The following is a 17,718-nucleotide window of genomic DNA, read 5'->3' as shown; positions in this document are numbered from 1 at the left end:
TAATGTGCTGTCAAGTGATTAAAATTTGTTATCACGATTAAAATTGATTGCAATTAATCATGCTGTTAATAATAGAATGCCATTTATGTAAATATTTGTGGATGTTTTCTACATTTTCAAATATACTGATTTCAATTATAACACAGAATATGAAGGGTACAGTGCTCACTTTATATTTATTTTTGATTACAAATATTTGCACTGTAAAAAAACAAAAGAAATAGTATTTTTCAATTCACCTAATACAAGTACCATAGTGCAATTGCTTTATCATTTGCAGAAGATAATGCTGCCTGCTTCTTGTTTACAATGTCACCTGAAAGTGAGAACAGGCATTTGCATGGCAATGTTGTAGCTGGCGTCGCAAGATATTTACATGCCAGATGCGCTAGAGTGTCATATGTCTCTTGACACTTCAACCACCATTCCACAGGATGTGTGTCCATGCTGATGATGGGTTCTGCTCAATAAAGAGCCAAAGCAGTGCGGACTGACGCATGTTCATTTTCATCATTTGAGTCAGATGGCACCAGCAGAAGGTTGATTTTCTTTTTTGGTGGTTTGGGCTCTGTAGTTTCCGCATCAGAGTGTTGCTCCTTTAAGACTTCTGAAAGCATTTTCCACACCTCATTCCTCTCAGATTTTGGAAGGCACTTCAGATTCTTAAATCTTGGGTCCAGTGCTGTAGCTATCTTTAGAAATTTCATATTGGTATCTTTGCATTTTGTCAAATTTGCAGTGAAAGTGTTCTTAAAATGAACAACACGTGCTGGGTCAACATCTGAGACGGCTATAACATGAAATATATGGCAGAATGCAAGTAAAACAGAGCAGGAGACATACAATTCTCCCCCAAGTTGTTCAGTCACAAATTTAATTAATGCGTTATTTTTTTAATGAGCTTCATCAGCATGGAAGCATGTTCTCTGGAACAATGGCCGAAGCATGAAGAGGCATATGAATCTTTAATGCATCTGACACGTAAATATCTTGCGACGCAGCTACAACAGTGCCATGTGAATGCCTGTTCTCATTTTCAGGTGACACTGTAATTAAGAAATGGGCAGCATTATCTCCCGTAAATGTAAACAAACTTGTTTCTCTTAGCAATTGGCTGAACAAGAAGTAGGACTGAGTGGACTTGTAGGCTGTCAAGTTTTACAATGTTTTGTGTTTGAGTGCAGTTATGTAACAAAAAAAAACTACATTTGTAAGTTGCACTTTCATGATAAAGAGATTGCAGTACAATACTTGTATGAGGTGAATTGAAAAATACTGTTTCTTTTGCTTATTATTTTTACAGTGCAAGTATTTGTGAGCACTGTACATTTTATATTCTGTGTTGTAATTGAAATCAACATATTTTAAAATGTAGAAAAACAACAATATTTAATAAATTTCAATTGGTATTCTATTGTTTAGCAGTGCGATTAATCACAATTAATTTTTTTTTATTGCGATTAATTTTTTTGAGTTAATCACATGAGTTAGCTGTGATTAATCGACAACCTTAGCTAATACATTTACCAGAATTTATCCCAACTCTCACATGAGCTCTGGCAAATGCAGTCTTTTTATACCCCACCCTGGGAGCATCCTTGTGGTTACACAAGTTCATCACAGCTTCAGCTCACAACAAGCACAGAGTCTTATGAGGCTCCAATAAGCCAAGTCCCTCCATTCTTCCCCTAAGGACTGGGACCATGGAGGAGGGGTCCTGTCTGTTTGCTGGAACAGGAAGAAGGCCCTGAGGCAGGTTAAACCCCAGGCTTTTATCCAAAAATCCAGTTTGAACTAGTATATGCATAGCTTCCTAAGGAGGTGTCTAATGGAGGAAGTACATACGCATATGCCTCACCCTCCGCCCCCGCTAGAGAGGGTACGTACAGTGTCACAACAACACAAACAGTTGCATTTATAATTGTACTCCAAAGGCATTAACCCTAATTCAGTAAAGCTTATCTTAATTCCATAAGGTATGTTCAGTATATTACAGGATATTGCCAGTCTGTCAGAAGGGGAATAGCGTGCATAGGAAGGAGGCAGAGAGAAAACTTCTTTTGATTCCAGGTATCAAGAGAACATATGCACCTTTCGCTGAATATGTTACCTACACATTGGATCAGATAGCCATGGATGGGGATAAAGATTGCCTTATACCTTATACTACTTTTCTTACCATAACTAAAATAAGTTAAAGAGGACTGCACATAATAAAGGGAAAGGTGCTGGTTCAGGACAGATGCACCAGGAACGTCAGTCACCTGTTTTGTGCACATTCTTTAAAAGTCAGATTAATAAATCCTGTTTCTATCTGTTCAACAACAAAAAATAGTCAAACTATTTACCATTTTTCAGAACTAGGCAGAAAAATCTCACCTTTTCTGTAGGACCAGATTTTACTAGTTTGTTAATTATTAAAATCCAAGGGGATATTTATTGCCAGCAAAGAAAAGAAAAAGCTTCTCACTTCCTGGTAGGATAATGGGAGTGCAGCAGCGGAGGTATGGATTTCAAGATCACAGCAAGCTGTGCTTTATTCAGAATTTTACCCATAGCATTTGAAACATGTTCTGTAACCACATGGAAACCATGGCATGAGAGGAAGATTGTAGGAGGGAGATTGTATGGTATAACAACAAAAATCAGCAGAAAACAGAAAATAAATTTCATATTACATAAAGGAGATATGACACAGTTGTGCTTTTAAAAGCTTGCTACTTATAGAAAAAGAAACACAGATAATGAAAACCATTTCTTTTCTTGGAAGAGGAGTGTGAGCAATGGTAGGTAGGTGGGAGGGAGTGTGTGGGCTGTGGGACCAATGTGAGGCAAAGTGCATTTGGAGACAAAAAAATCCCACATAATGAAAAAACAATGAAAGCAAAAGGGGAGATGGCTTTAAGTTACCAGCCCAATTTTTCTCCCAAAGATAAAGTTAAGACCAACTAGATGTCACACAGGAGTTCATACACGGAGCGGTGGGGGGAGAGACGAGACAAGCAGAAGGGAATGCAAAAAGTCCCTGAAACATTACCACTGCTGTCTCTTTATAACAACTCCTTTCACATCCATCACATTCTCTTCTTCACTGTTAGAAAAGACAAGATTGGGGAGGGGAGAGGAGCTCAGCTTCAGGGTACTGGTAATGGAATTTAGGGTCTGATCCAAAGCCCACTGAAGTCAATAAGAGAGTCTCCATTGACTTGAATGGATTTTCGATCATTCCCATAAAGTCTTTTATTTGTGTACAGATTTAGCCTGAATCAACAGTGACCAAAGGAAGCAACTTGTTGTGCATCACACCACTGCTAGGTGGCCTATGTGAAATGATTTAGGGGCTTTAGTGCAGTTCCCAGCAGACATGTTCACAAAACTGAAACTATAGATCCATATATTCCAAGGCCAGAAGGGATCATAGTGATCATCTAGTCTTTATCTCCTGTAAAGCACAGGCCACTGAACTTCCCCCAAAATAATTCCCAGAGCAGATCTTTTAGGAAAAACATCCAATCTTGATTTAAAAATAGTCAGTGATGGAGAATCCACCATGACCCTTAGTAAGTTGTTCTAATGGTTAATTACTCTCAGCATTAAAAATTATGCCTTATTTCCATCAAAGCTGTAGGTTTAGAAGACTCAAACTCAAAGACTTTAAAGGTCAAAAGGACCATCGTGATCATCTAGTCTGACCTCCTGCACACTGCAGGTCATAGAACCTCACCGACCCACTGATCAGGGAAGCCAAGGAATGAACACACACAGAAAATAAACTATCCTCAACACCCCTGAGATGGTCTCCTTTAGGTCAAGATTGAGTCATTAATAGAGCAGCGAGAAGGAACTTGCACTCAGGGCCGGTGCAAGGAAGTTTCGCGCCCTAGGCGAAACTTACACTTTGCAACCCCCACCAAGCCCTGTGGCAGCTCCCCCCCCCCCCCCCGCCCTGCGGCCCCCCCCCCCCGCCCGCTCCCCCCCGGCGGAGCCCCCCCCCCCCGCGGCATCTCCTCCCCCCACGGGGAGCCATGCGGCAGCTCCCCACCCCAGCTCACCTCTGCTCCGCCTCCTCCCCAAGCACGCCGCCCCCGCTCTAATTCTCCTTCCCTCCCAGGCTTGCAGTGCCAAACAGCTGATTGGTGCCGCAAGCCTGGGAGGCAGGAGAAGTGGAGCGGCCGCTGTGCTGGGAGAGGGAGTCTGAGCCGCACGTGTCAGCGCGCCGCCGGCAGCCCAGCCCAGGAACGCGATAAAAAAAAAAATTGGGGGCACCGCTTTTTGGTGTCCCCAAATCTTGGCGCCCTAGGCAACCGCCTAGTTTGCCTTAATGGTAGCACCGGCCCTGCTTGCACTGCCACTGAATGGACTGGACGGGGCTTGTTATATGGAGCAGACTTCAGTTCCCAGAGATTAATTGAATCCTTTTCACAAAAAATCTCATTAAAAGAAATATTGTAGTACGTTTCACACATTAAGACCCTGACAACAGTGTGGCATGATCTCACACAAAAAGCCAATCTGGACTGTCAGAAAACGATTCTACTTAACATTATTTCATATTGAAAAGTAGATAATAAGGAAAAATATTTTTTACATTTTTTTCCATGTTAGTGACTTAGATACTGCTTCATCAAAGCCTATAAGTTTATGACATCAATGGGACTTAAAGGTGCTTAAAATTAAGCATGTGCTTAAATGCTTTCCTGAATAGAAAAGGACTTAAGAAGAACTTACTTTAAGTTAAGCACAGGTTTAAGTACTTTCCTAAACTGAGGCCATAATGAAAACAAAGCTCCTGCCCTCCCTATTTTTTAAATCTCTGGCTACCACATACATTTCTGCTGCTTCGCACCTTAGATTTCACTAAAACCCTTTTTAAGTGGTGCAGAGAACTTGTGTTTTTATTTTTTAATTAATTCCATTCATTTTTACTAACCTTTGTTAGTAATGACCAATGACCACTATCTCAGATGAGGTGTCCGAGACAAGAGGAGGAGAGGGGAAATTAATGAGGGAAATTCAGAAGGATACTTTTGTCACTAATCACAGACAACAGAGGAGACATAAGTTAAAAAAAAATTAAAAGCTGTAGCCCTAGGCATCTCATACTAATTTTAGGTTATTTTTTTGGTTCAGTGAGTTATGATTCACTATTACAGCTGTGAGGTTCTGCAGAGAACAGGGAGAAACAATTGTTAGCTTAAATCTCAGGCAAGTACACCATTCTCTTTTATGGAACAGCATTTCTTTTACAGATTTACGTCAATTCACCAATCTAGAATCACTTTACTATACATGTACCAGTGCTAGCAATTTTCCTGTGACTCTCAAGACATTTGGAGTATTTCTCTGAGCCCTAGATCCTGATTGATCTCAGCTTTCATTTTTAAAAAGTAGGTTTCTAGCTCTCTTGGCTGCAGAGAAAAGGGTTTGAAAATGTGAACCCTAAAAGCTGCAACACCAGAAGGCAACTAAAATGAACCTAAATTTTATTATTTTTAACACCTCCAAAGCCAAAGTGTAAAAATTCCAACATGTATTAAAGCCCATCATGAGAGTTTTTCTTGCATACTTGGGGTTGGTGGTATTGAAGTCCAATGAAGCCCTGCGTAAGAGATAGGGCATAAACTGCATGTAGAGATTACAGAGACTTTGGTTGTAAATGTTCATAACTAAGGCTAAGATTTTGTCATGGTTTTCTTAGTAAAAGTCATGAACAGGTCATGGGCAATAAACAAAAATTCACGGAAGCCATGACCTGTCTGTGACTTTTGCTGCTGCAGCTCCATGGTTTCCCCCATCACCGTGGTGGCTGGGAGCTGTGGGGTTTCCTCTCCACTCACAGTGGCTGGGAGCTGCAGAGTGACCAAATTTCCCAAAGAGAAATTGGGACACCCCATCTGCTCACCTGAGGCGTCCCACTCCCACCACGTGAGGCTGTTGCCCATCGCTGGAACTTTGCAGGGGCCCCCTATCACTTGTTGTTGCTGTCGCCTGCCACTGGAACCCTGCCAGGGCCCCACTGGCTGTCAGTTCCAGAGTCCTGCAGCCCCTGGGGCTGAAGCAGAGAATGTCATGGAGGTCTCTGGACCTCATGGATTCCGTGACTTCCATGACCTCCATGACCTCCATGACATAAAAGTAGCCTTATTCCTGGCTAACCACAGGAGTGGCACCGGTTATAACCAGGGTGGATTTGTGACTGTGAGTGTCAAAATTCCTCGCAGGACACTCTTCTTATCCCAAAATGAGGGTAATTTACTGTGGCCGTGAAGAGGGTGCAGGTTACTTTCCCCAGTCTGTCCAGCTGTGTGGGCTGGCATATACGAGAAGAGCCTGCCTGCTCCCTGCCCCCTTTTTCCCTGGTTCTAGTCACTTTATGGGTGGGAGCAGCAACCATTCTTTCAACAGGGCTTGGACTCAAGATCTGTACTTCTTCACCCCTACACCTCTGCATTGGTGTATGACAGCTAGGTACAATCTAGTGCTCAGTGAATTCAATTAAAAATGTAGTTACCTGGACAATACCACAATGGTACTCTAATACTCTGATGAGATACAGACAGACAGAAGTTGATCAATCTTGGTGTTGCTAGCGAGCCAAAAACACCAGCGAAATCTATGCTTAATTGATTCATGGCCTCGCAGATGAACCCACAGAACAAAAGTGACAGTTAACAAACTGGGTTCTATTTGTAGCTTTGCCATCCATTTACTGGGGGATGGGGAGAGGAGTAATAGATTTCTGTTTTTTCTAATATGTAGTTTGTTCTCTTTTTGCTCCCAACTTTTCTTCCATTTATATCATTTTGGTGGCATGTTGACTTCAGTGGGACTATTCGTATGCTTATTAAGCATGGTGCTTAAGTGCTTTACTGGATCAGGGCCAGAGTGCTCAGCATTTTGTAATACTGAGCCCAATAAAATAAAGAAGCAAGAGAGTAACTGGAATCCATTTAGATTAGGCCATGGAGCCCCAGGCCAGAACATGGCTTTGCTGCCACAAGGGAAAAAGATGTTCAGTAACAAATTCTGCAAACTAAGGCTTCTGAAACCTGAACACAAGGCCACAGAGAAAATGTGAACAGTATCTAGAGTTCCAGGAAAAAAGAAGTCAGAGGGCAGGGAATAACAGACACTGATCCTGGATGCTGCTGAACTGCCCTGCCAACACTCGGAAAACATTTCATGATTTCCCAGTATTGCTAACAACAGTTCTGCTCCACTGCTATTAGCAATGTTGGGAGCCGTACATTCTGAATTAGCATCTGGCAGATATTCTTGCTTCCCTGGAAATAATAATTCATTTTGAAACTTTTCACCTAATATAAATCTAGGGAAAAGTTACACTAGAGTTTCGTGGCTGCTGCTACCTGTTTGCAGTTACTCCCTTCAACTGGACACATTTAACTTAATCTAACCTAACTTAATATAATCTGGTCAATCATCTTCTGATAAGTGATTGCCACCTAGGTATCTCAATGCCTCCCAAAATTATGAAGTGTAAACATGTTTTCAGTCTCGTTATTAGATGTTTTGGCTCACTCTCCTGTCTGAGTTGTTGCTTGGGTACTGTTCATTTCCCCCTCTTTCCTAGTGCATTGCATAGTAATCAGTAACATGTTCCCTCAATTTCCACAACAACAACATTTTTCAAATAATTAATTTGAGTTATTAAGGGTTTTTACTTTGGGTCCCAGCTGATACAAAATGTTATGACATTTTCACAAAGAATCGTCAGAATGAATGTTCGAAACATTAGCTAGCTCTAGTTAGATACAACTATTTGATTTTCAGTTAGTTTGGGTCAAATCCTGCTTTGATGTAAATCAGTTGAAGTTTTGCCACTGATTTCAGTGGCAGAAGCAATGGGCTCTTGTTCTTTCATTGTTGTTTTGTGTTCTGACCCAGCACAAATGTAGATTAAATATATGTTATATTGTTTGGGTTTTTTAAATTATACACTGAATGTTTTCTTTGGTCTTAAAAACAATCTATTTTGAGTGCTACTTTTAACTCAAAAAACCCATTCCAAGCAAGTTAACATATCTCCAAAGTTGTTTCATCTAGCAAAGCTCTATCCACAGGCTACAACCTCCTCCAGTATATTGACACTTCGCTTCTCCATTATCTGAAACTCCTTAGGGTCTTTAGCTTTTGTGAAAAAAGCTACAAATATTAAACAATGATGATTTTAGATTCTCTGTGCACTTTGTAATTTTTTTTATCAAAGTCTCTTTAAAGCAATTCTCAAACTTAATTTTTTGGTCATAGTTCTCAATTAAATAATAATGTGCTTTTGGATGGGTGGGTTGAAGATATGGACTTCTCTATTTTATAATGCTCACTCTTCAGGGCTTACTGTCAAAACCCTCTTTGAGGATTTACAAAGACTGATTTAGGTCTAATTTCACATGCCTCGCTCATGTTAAATTTTACTCACACTTGCAGAAGTACATACACAGTAAGGCTTGTGGAATATGGCACGTAAGGTTCTAATTCAATAAGGTGTTTAAAGAATGTATGTAATTTTGAGCATGTGAGCAGTCTCATGGAAATCAATGATTTTAGGTGCTTTGTTGGTTTGAATCCTAAACATTAGCACCCCAGTTCAGGAAATCACTTAAGCATGTGTTAAAGTTCACCCCATTCAGGAAATCATTTATGAGGACTTAATTGGGACTTTAACACATGCTTAAGTGCTTTCCTTACTTGGGGTCCAGAAAGTGGAGGAAGGAGAGAGGAACAGAAATGTGTTTCTCCGAGGCTCAGTAGTTTATTCTGACAATGTCTTACTTGAGGGTGGTGAGTTCCGTAAGTGAGGGCTGGGTGGCCTTGAGATAGCTCTCCCTTCGTGCTGCAATCTTTGGCGATGGCTTCGGGCTGGTGTCTGAGTCCCCGCTATCATCGTCCCCCATGGCTTTAATATAACTGCCGCTGCGCATCCGCCGGCATGGAATCTCGTCATCTTTGCCTCGCGGAGCGTACCCGCTCCATTCATCTTGGGGAACCTAGAGTAATAAACACAATTTACATATTCAATATACCTTCTTCTGTAGCAACAGTAAGATTAAAAACAGTAAATTGCAGCTGAGCTTTCATTGAAAGGATATATGACTCTGTTCTTGGGTTTCTAAGTAAAGCCCAGTGGCTCCAGTATAGTTAACATATTTGCAGGGAAGAAAAGGGTCAGCCCTTTGCATGGTACAGAAGGGACAAATCTAGATTCTTGAATCAGAATCTCTTCAAACGGGGTGTGTGTGTGTTCTGATCTGAACCCAACCCTAGGGTTTTGGTTCAGGATATATTCCACGCCAGAAGGCCTCACTTTCCATTTCCAGTTTAGATGCATGTTAAATGTAATGAAGCAGCATATATAGTTGTGTGACTCTAAGGCTGTTTTCTATGTACTGCACCTTTTATAGTAAAGTGAACCCAACAGTCTGCCTGCAGGGATGCTCCCTCTGAGTTTCAGAAGTTCAAAATGGCTGTGTGTTCAAAATCACACTTATCCACCCCTCTCTCTCTTATGGTGACTTTATATTTGTTCTTTCTCCTTGTTATTTCCTTGAATCTAAAATAAAATTTATCCAAACATTACATTTGCTCCTTGTTTATAGAAAATCATCACAATGAGAATGTGTTTTCAGACAATTTTGGAAATTCCATGAGGACAGCTGCCTTGTCCAGGCCTTGCCTCCCATTCCTATTGGCCTGGGGTTACAGGCCATCATCTTGGGATGTGAAGTTGAGAAAACACATTCCTGCCTGAATAAGAGTAGAAATGAGAGCAGATGTGAAGTGGAATAGGGTAACTGAAGAAGTGGTCCTGCAGTCTGTTCTTTGATTGCAGCACCCCAATATTTCCAGATTGGCATAATTTGAGCAGATGCTCCAAAATCATAAAAGCAAGTAGGCAACATTTTAAAGAAATAAAGTACCTGTAATCTTTAGTTTTCCCACCTATTCTTTTCTCCTTCCCTTTACTGCGATCAACATATAAAGGCAATTTATATGGCTCACACAGTGACCATTGTATGTTATACTAAATGGACACTGTCAAATTTTAGGGGTCAAAAATTGACCTACAACATTTGAATAGTAGCGTCCCCCTAAATTGGTGCTATATAAATTGTTAAATGTGATCCCACAAAACTTTCAATGCAGCTTACTGAGTGTACATTGCTTCTTATACACTGTCTCCTCTTAGAGCACTCGTGCAACAGTTTGTTTAACTTGTCATAATGAAAAGTCAAACATTTACTTAGTTGTTTGTTAAATTTAAATTAACGTTCAGTTGCTGACTCCCCACAACCAGGAACATGACAAGTCCTGAAGGCAGATAAGCCCTTTCAAATGTAACTGCAGCCAGTGCAGGTGAAGCTTTATGGCCTACAAACTCTGGCAATGTTGCTATAAAACATAACTCAACAAAACACTGCACCAGATGATGAAAAAAGTATTCCACAGACCCCAAATGATTATAATTAGCCACCCAAGCTAGTTGTAAACCACCCTGGTCAGTTTTGGTTCCTTTATTTCTTTTCCTGCCACATCCAGGACCTCATCAAATCCTGAATCCTTTTTTCACAATATTTCCAAAATTCATTCCTTCTTCCCTCCCTACTGCCATGACAATATTTCATTCTTCGGTAACTTTATGCTGACTATTGCAGCTTTTTTCCTTTTGACTTCCTCCTTTCTCATCTCTTCTTCCTCCAGTTCATCATCCTTCTTTGGTACTATTATCGTGTCATCGCCTTACTGGATTTTCTGCACTGGCTCCTTCTCCTCTTCTGTATTAAGCTTCTGTTTCTCTTCCAAAGTATGGGTGCAAATCCTGGCCCTACTGAAGTCAATGGGAGCTTTGCTACTGATTTCAATGGAGTCAGGATTTCACCCCATAAGTCTACTCTGGCCTCTGTCTCTGCCATAATTTCTTTTTACCACTCAAGCATCTCTCCTGACTGCTCCTTACTCCTTTGCACACTTCTTTCTTCATGCCTTCTTTTACAATCATCTATATTCTTGAAATAATTCCCAGTTACTGCCCTGAAAACTCTAGTTCTGTGAAGCTTTACAGTTCAAATGTCCACACAGCACACTGAGTTTGTTTTGTATTGTGTTGCACTCTATTGTACCTATTAATGTCTCAGGAATTTAAGCTCTTCAGAGAAGAGACATATTTTGGGTTGCGCCTAGTTCACCTATTAAACAATCCCACGTACATTTACATTGCCATATGAAAAAACAAAACAAAACACGCATTTAAACAAATTTCTCTTCCACCCCTCTCCTTCTGAGTAACTGGTGGGGGACTTGAGAGGAAGGTACTTTCAGCAGGAAGTACCAGATAAAGGGAAGGTGGGCCACCTGGAGATCAGGAGTTAAGAAACCAAACAAGAACCGTAAATTAGGCCCAAATCCAGCTTTGGTTTCATATTAACACCCCAGGGACTGATTTAGAGCTGATGCCCTGAAGATGATACACCTAACTCCAAATTTGGAGTTCCAGTTCATGCCCACTTCGTGTGTGTGTATATTTGTATATGTACATATCTTTTGATATTGGCTTTGACTTTGGATCCACAGCCTATAGAAATAGGGAGTATTTTACACTTTTTCACCAGTACACTTATGACACACACACAAATCTCCTTTTCACCTTAGCTTCTTGCACCGTTTCTAGGGTAAATAAAATAAAATGCATGAGGTCCGTACCCTCAGCATTTCTCAAATACACCTAAGAGCATGCAAAATCACCCCTTCCTCCTACCTCCTGTGTTTAGAAATTGTTCAAAAGAAGTTGACACAAGATTAGTAAAATCAGGGCTTGTTGACATCGTGAATGAAAAGTTGGGATACCTCACAAGAACTTTACAACATATAAGAAAAGCTCAGGAAAATAGATTTCTAGTCACCCTTAGGATAAAGATTATTTAAAGTCATATTATGTACAGTACATCTGAATGCTCTGAGGGAACATTTACTTCATAAATCTCTTTTGTTTAATTTCCATTCATTATGTTTGATTTTAGTATCTATGCTCACCTTGTTATACTAAATTAATTAAAAACAAATTATACTGCATTAAATTAAAAACCTATGTTAATGCAACATTAAGGCTGAGACTTTTAATTGGTCAAAAGTCCGGGAATTCAAAGTTAATACACATTACCCATATCTCAGCCAAGTTGTGCGCCTGTAGTTTTTGCAATACTGTATGTATAGGTGGATGTAATGTTTTAGTATTTAGCTGTAATATAGATGAGACATAATTGTTGTGGGAACCATAACTCTAACACAACTTAAGATATTCGATGTCTTAGTGCATACAGTGCCTTTTGTCACAAAGATTATCCCAGTGGTTTAGATACTATTGAACAAGTTTTCGAAGCTGGTTGCAATGGGTTTGCCACATAAGCTCATACTTACACATGCAAATGTGTAATTCCATGCACAAATGGGGATCCTGTCCAGCTTTGAAAAGTTAGCTGTATGTGTGTGCACGTGAACACAATGCATCAGATCATCATTCAGAAGTCTAGGCTCTCCTAGTTCAGTGACACAGGCTTATTTAGTGAAAAACAACAAACAATCTTGTTAACATCCACTTTGCTGTTGCTGAGCTATGAGATGTGAAGGTACAGACTGAGAATTCAGAAGTCCAAGGGCACCAAAAAGAGAACTGGTTGCTGCTGTCTGAACAATTCCAGAATGGGGGAACTTGCTGGTGCAAAAATAAGGAGGTAAAAAATTTCAAGTACCATTACTACACTGAGGCTGGTAGGGGAAATCCATAGTTGACAAAGAAAATGACAATATACATAGGTGCTGGAACTAGGGGTGCTGAGGGTGCTGCCGCACCCTGGCTTGAAGTTGTTTCCCTCAGATACAGGGTTTGCAGTTTGGTTCAATGGCTCTCATCATTACCACTATACAAATTGTTACAGCACCCCTGACAATATGGTAAGGGAAAAACTGAGCTAAATACAGAGTTATGTGATAACTCAGAATGCAGTACCACAAAGAGAAGTTTAATTTTCAATTCATGGCATTTGGGAAGTCAGGATATGATACATACTGTTCAAGCTTCAGTGAACAAGGAAGTACAAAGACAATTTCACAAAAATAACCATTCATTAAAAAGAGGTGGTACTAGTTACAACTTTCCCCCTCTCCCTCCACTGAATGGTTATATAGTTTGCTTAGCTTGCTTGCAGAAATCCGTTTAAGCCAATTTTCATTTTTGCTTTGCAGGTATCAACTTTCTCAGAAAATATTATATTATTATATTATGCAGGACCTGATTCACTACTTACTCCAGTTTTATGATGGAGTAACTATCGATTTTAATCATGTTACACCACGGGAAAACTAAGGAGGAGTCCTTGTTGCACCTTAGAGACTAACGAATTTATTTGGGCATAAGCTTTCGTGGGCTAAAACCCACTTCATCAGATGCATGGAGTGGCCCATTTCAAACAATTGACAAGAAGGTGTGAGTATCAGCAGAGGGAAATTACTTTTTGTAGTGACACAAAGATACAACTGCATTTGCTCCAATCCCGGAGACAAACACCTACAGGATCTCTATCAAGCATTCTTAAAACTACAATACCCACCTGGTGAAGTGAAGAAACAGACTGACAGAGCCAGAAGGGTACACAGAAGTCACCTACTACAGGACAGGCCCGACAAAGAAAGTAACAGAACGCCACTAGCCGTCACCTACAGCCCCCAACTAAAACCTCTCCAGCACATCATCAAGGATCTACAACCTATCCTGAAGGACGATCCTGCATTCTCACAGACCTTGGGAGGGACAGGCCAGTCCTCACTTACAGACAGCCCCCCAACCTGAAGCAAATACTCACCAGCAACTACATACCATACAACAAAAACAGTAACCCAGGAACCAATCCCTGCAACAAACCCCATTGCCAACTCTGTCTGCATATCTATTCAAGGGACATCATCATAGGACCTAACCACATCAGCCACACCATCAGGGGCTTGTTCACCTGCACATCTACCAATATGATATATGCCATCATGTGCCAGCAATGCCGCTCTGCCATGTACATTGGCCAAACCGGACAGTTTCTACGCAAAAGGATAAATGGACACAGATCAGACGTCAAGAATTATAACATTCAAAAACCAGTAGGAGAACACTTCAATCTCCCTGGACACTCAAGAACAGACCTAAAAGTGGCAATTCTTCAACAACGAAACTTCAAAAACAGACTCCAATGAGAAACTGCAGAACTGGAATTAATTTACAAACTGGACACTATCAAATTAGGCCTGAATAAAGCCTGGGAGTGGATGGGTCACTACAAAAAGTAATTTCCCTCTGCTGATACTTCTTGTCAACTGTTTGAAATGGGCCACCTTGACTGCATTGGCCTCATTAGCACTACAAAAGTCATTTCCCCTCCCTTGGTATTCACCCCTTCTTGTCAACTTATCTTTGAAAACTCATGGCGATTGGGGGAGGTCCCGGATGACTGGAAAAAGGCTAATGTAGTGCCCATCTTTAAAAAAGGGAAGGAGGAGGATCCGGGGAACTACAGGCCAGTCAGCCTCACCTCAGTCCCTGGAAAAATCATGGAGCAGGTCCTCAAGGAATCAATTCTGAAGCACTTAGAGGAGAGGAAAGTGATCAGGAACAGTCAGCATGGATTCACCAAGGGCAAGTCATACCTGACTAACCTAATTGCCTTCTATGAGGAGATAACTGGGTCCGTGGATGAGGGGAAAGCAGTGGATGTGTTATTCCTTGACTTTAGCAAAGCTTTTGATACAGTCTCCCACAGTATTCTTGCCAGCAAGTTAAAGACGTATGGGCTGGATGAATGGACTATAAGGTGGATAGAAATCTGGCTAGATCATCGGGCTCAACGGGTAGTGATCAACGGCTCCATGTCTAGTTGACAGCTAGTTTCAAGTGGAGTGCCCCAGGGGTCAGTCCTGGGGCCGGTTCTGTTCAATATCTTCATTAATGATCTGGAGGATGGCATAGACTGCACTCTCAGCAAGTTTGCAGATGACACTAAACTGGGAGGAGTGGTAGATACGCTGGAGGGTAGGGACAGGATACAGAGGGACCTAGACAAATTAGAGGATTAGGCCAAAAGAAACCTGATGAGGTTCAACAAGGACAAATGCAGAGTCCTGCACTTAGGACGGAAGAATCCCATGCACTGTTACAGACTAGGGACCAAATGGCTAGGAAGCAGTTCTGCAGAAAAGGACCTAGGGTTACAGTGGACGAGAAGCTGGATATGAGTCAACAGTGTGCCCTTGTTGCCAAGAAGGCTAACGGCACTCTGGGCTGTATAAGTAGGGGCATTGCCAGCAGATCGAGGGACATGATCATTCCCCTCTATTCGACATTGGTGAGGCCTCATCTGGAGTACTGTGTCCAGTTTTGGACCCCACACTACAAGAAGGATGTGGAAAAATTGGAAAGAGTCCAGCGGAGGGCAACAAAAATGATTTGGGGGCTGGAGCACATGATTTATGAGGAGAGGCTGAGGGAACTGGGATTGTTTAGTCTGCAGAAGAGAAGAATGAGGGGGGATTTGATAGCTGCTTTCAACTACCTGAAAGGGGGTTCCAAAGAGGATGGATCTAGATTGTTCTGAGTGGTACCTGATGACAGAACAAGGAGTAATGGTCTCAAGTTGCATTGGGGGAGGTTTAGGTTGGATATTAGGAAAAACTTTTTCACTAGGAGGGTGGTGAAGCACTGGAATGGTTACCTAGGGAGGTGGTGGAATCTCCTTCCTTAGAGGTTTTTAAGGTCAGGCTTGACAAAGTTAGGAATTGGTCCTGCTTTAAGGAGGGGGTTGGACTAGATGACCTCCTGAGGTCCCTTCCAACCCTGATAGTCTATGATTCTATGAACTGTTGAGAATAGGCCACTTCCACCTTAACTGAATTGGCTCGTTAGCACTGACCCTCCACTTGGTAAGGCAACTCCCATCTTTTCATGTGCTGTGTATTTATACCTGCCTACTGTATTTTCCACTCAATGCATCTGATGAAGTGGGTTTTAGCTCATGAAACCTTATGCCCAAATAAATTTGTTAATCTCTAAGGTGCCACAAGGACTCCTCGTTGTTTTTGCTGATACAGATTAACACGGCTAACACTCTGAAACCTGTCAGGGTAAAACTGTATCACAGTGATGAATCAGAGCATTTTCAAGAGGAAAAATGCTGATAAAGTAGTTGACATTTCATTTATTATTAGCTATGTCTCTATAACACCTTATATGAAAGGATCTCAAAGTGCTTCACAAACATTAATAAATTAAACCACACAACCCCCTTACATGCTAGGCATTATTATTATTCCCCCTTTGCTGATGGGTAAATTGAGGCATACGGCATTTAGGCCAACATTTTCATACTTCGTATAAAGTTAGGTATCTAAATCAACACAGTACTTAAGCTCTAAAATAAGTGACCTAATTTTCAGAGCTCATTTAGAGAGTCCCCATTATAGCTGATCTAGTATAGATTTACACGTTAAGTTTAGGCATCCAAATCTGATAATTTCAGTAGAAGCGATACAAGCACAATCTTAAAAAATGTGTTTGTGGCAGAGCGGAAATAGAACTCAAGAGTCCAGCTGAATTCCAAACCTCTATCCTATCTACTAGACAAAACTCCTACTACGTATCAGATCCTTATTTTTAAAACTCAACAACATTAGATGTATTTCTTGTATTGCCACTTCTGCACATCTTTTTAATATAAACAGTAATTTACTAAAAGTATTTCAAATCAATGCTGGGTTTTGTTTTTTACTTATTGCCTCTACTTAGGCTCTTAAAGCAAAAAGCTTCTGTGGCTTAGTAGGCTGATATCATCTGCTGTCACCGAAAAATGTTTCAGATTCTGGGGAAAAAAATATATTGAGTACTCAGTCCTTAGAGAACTAAAATAAAATTGACTATATATAACCAAAAATAAAACAAACAATAATATTTCCAAGGGCCTTATTATTACATTCTCAGATACGGTGTCACATATTACAGTGCCGTGCATCCAAAGGTACTGGGGAAATGTCGAGGAAAGGTGGCTATGTTAGTTTTCAGATCATTTTTTCTGATTGCGAGGTTTGCTCAGCTCTTGCAACTTTTGATGGCCAGCATGTATCTTGCAAGGTCAAATACTATGCTGCATGTAAGTATGTGTAGATAGTAGCTGCTGCCTTTGAAGATGCAGGGGAATAAGATCTCTATACCTGAGAAAGTACCTTCACTTTTCTTTAATGTTTAAGCATATTGTAATATCCAATTGCCTCAACAGTATAATTTTTTCCAGCATTAGGAATAACTTAGAGAATTTTTTCACTTGACCAGAGCTCTGAGAGCCGGGAAGTGATACTACATCCTAACTAAATTAAACCATCCTGGCATCACACAGAATATTTTTATTTCCAGAAGAGAGGGGGAGAAGGAGGGACAGAGAGAGAAATATAGAGAGAACAGTAGAAAATAAAAGCCAAATCCAAAGAACGTCCCCTCTTTAATTAAAATCTCATTTTTATTATCAAGCTATTAAACAAAATAATATGGAGACTAGAGGCATTTTATTTTGCAAGTGGGCTTTAATAAATGTAAAGTGAGATCCTTCATAGTGATTTTTCATTCTTTACAGAATAAATAACGAAGAATGTGCTCTAATTAAACAAAAAAGTCTGATG

General features: G+C 40.7%; 1 protein-coding gene across 1 annotated transcript in view; it reads right to left on the bottom strand.

Annotated features, from left to right (window-relative positions):
* The window catches only part of DLGAP1 (DLG associated protein 1), a 632,647-nt gene that overhangs the window by 197,634 nt on the left and 417,295 nt on the right, over positions 1–17,718 (bottom strand). Inside the window, exon 5 of the mRNA XM_034762696.1 lies at positions 8,791–9,005. Within this exon, the coding sequence (XP_034618587.1) occupies positions 8,791–9,005 (215 nt within the window). The remainder of the gene's footprint in view (positions 1–8,790; positions 9,006–17,718) is intronic.

Source organism: Trachemys scripta, chromosome 2 (genome assembly GCF_013100865.1).
Source record: "Trachemys scripta elegans isolate TJP31775 chromosome 2, CAS_Tse_1.0, whole genome shotgun sequence".
Classification (NCBI taxonomy): Eukaryota; Metazoa; Chordata; order Testudines; family Emydidae; genus Trachemys; species Trachemys scripta.
Note: the sequence above shows the minus strand (reverse complement) of the source record. Positions and strands in the feature narration are given on the sequence as shown.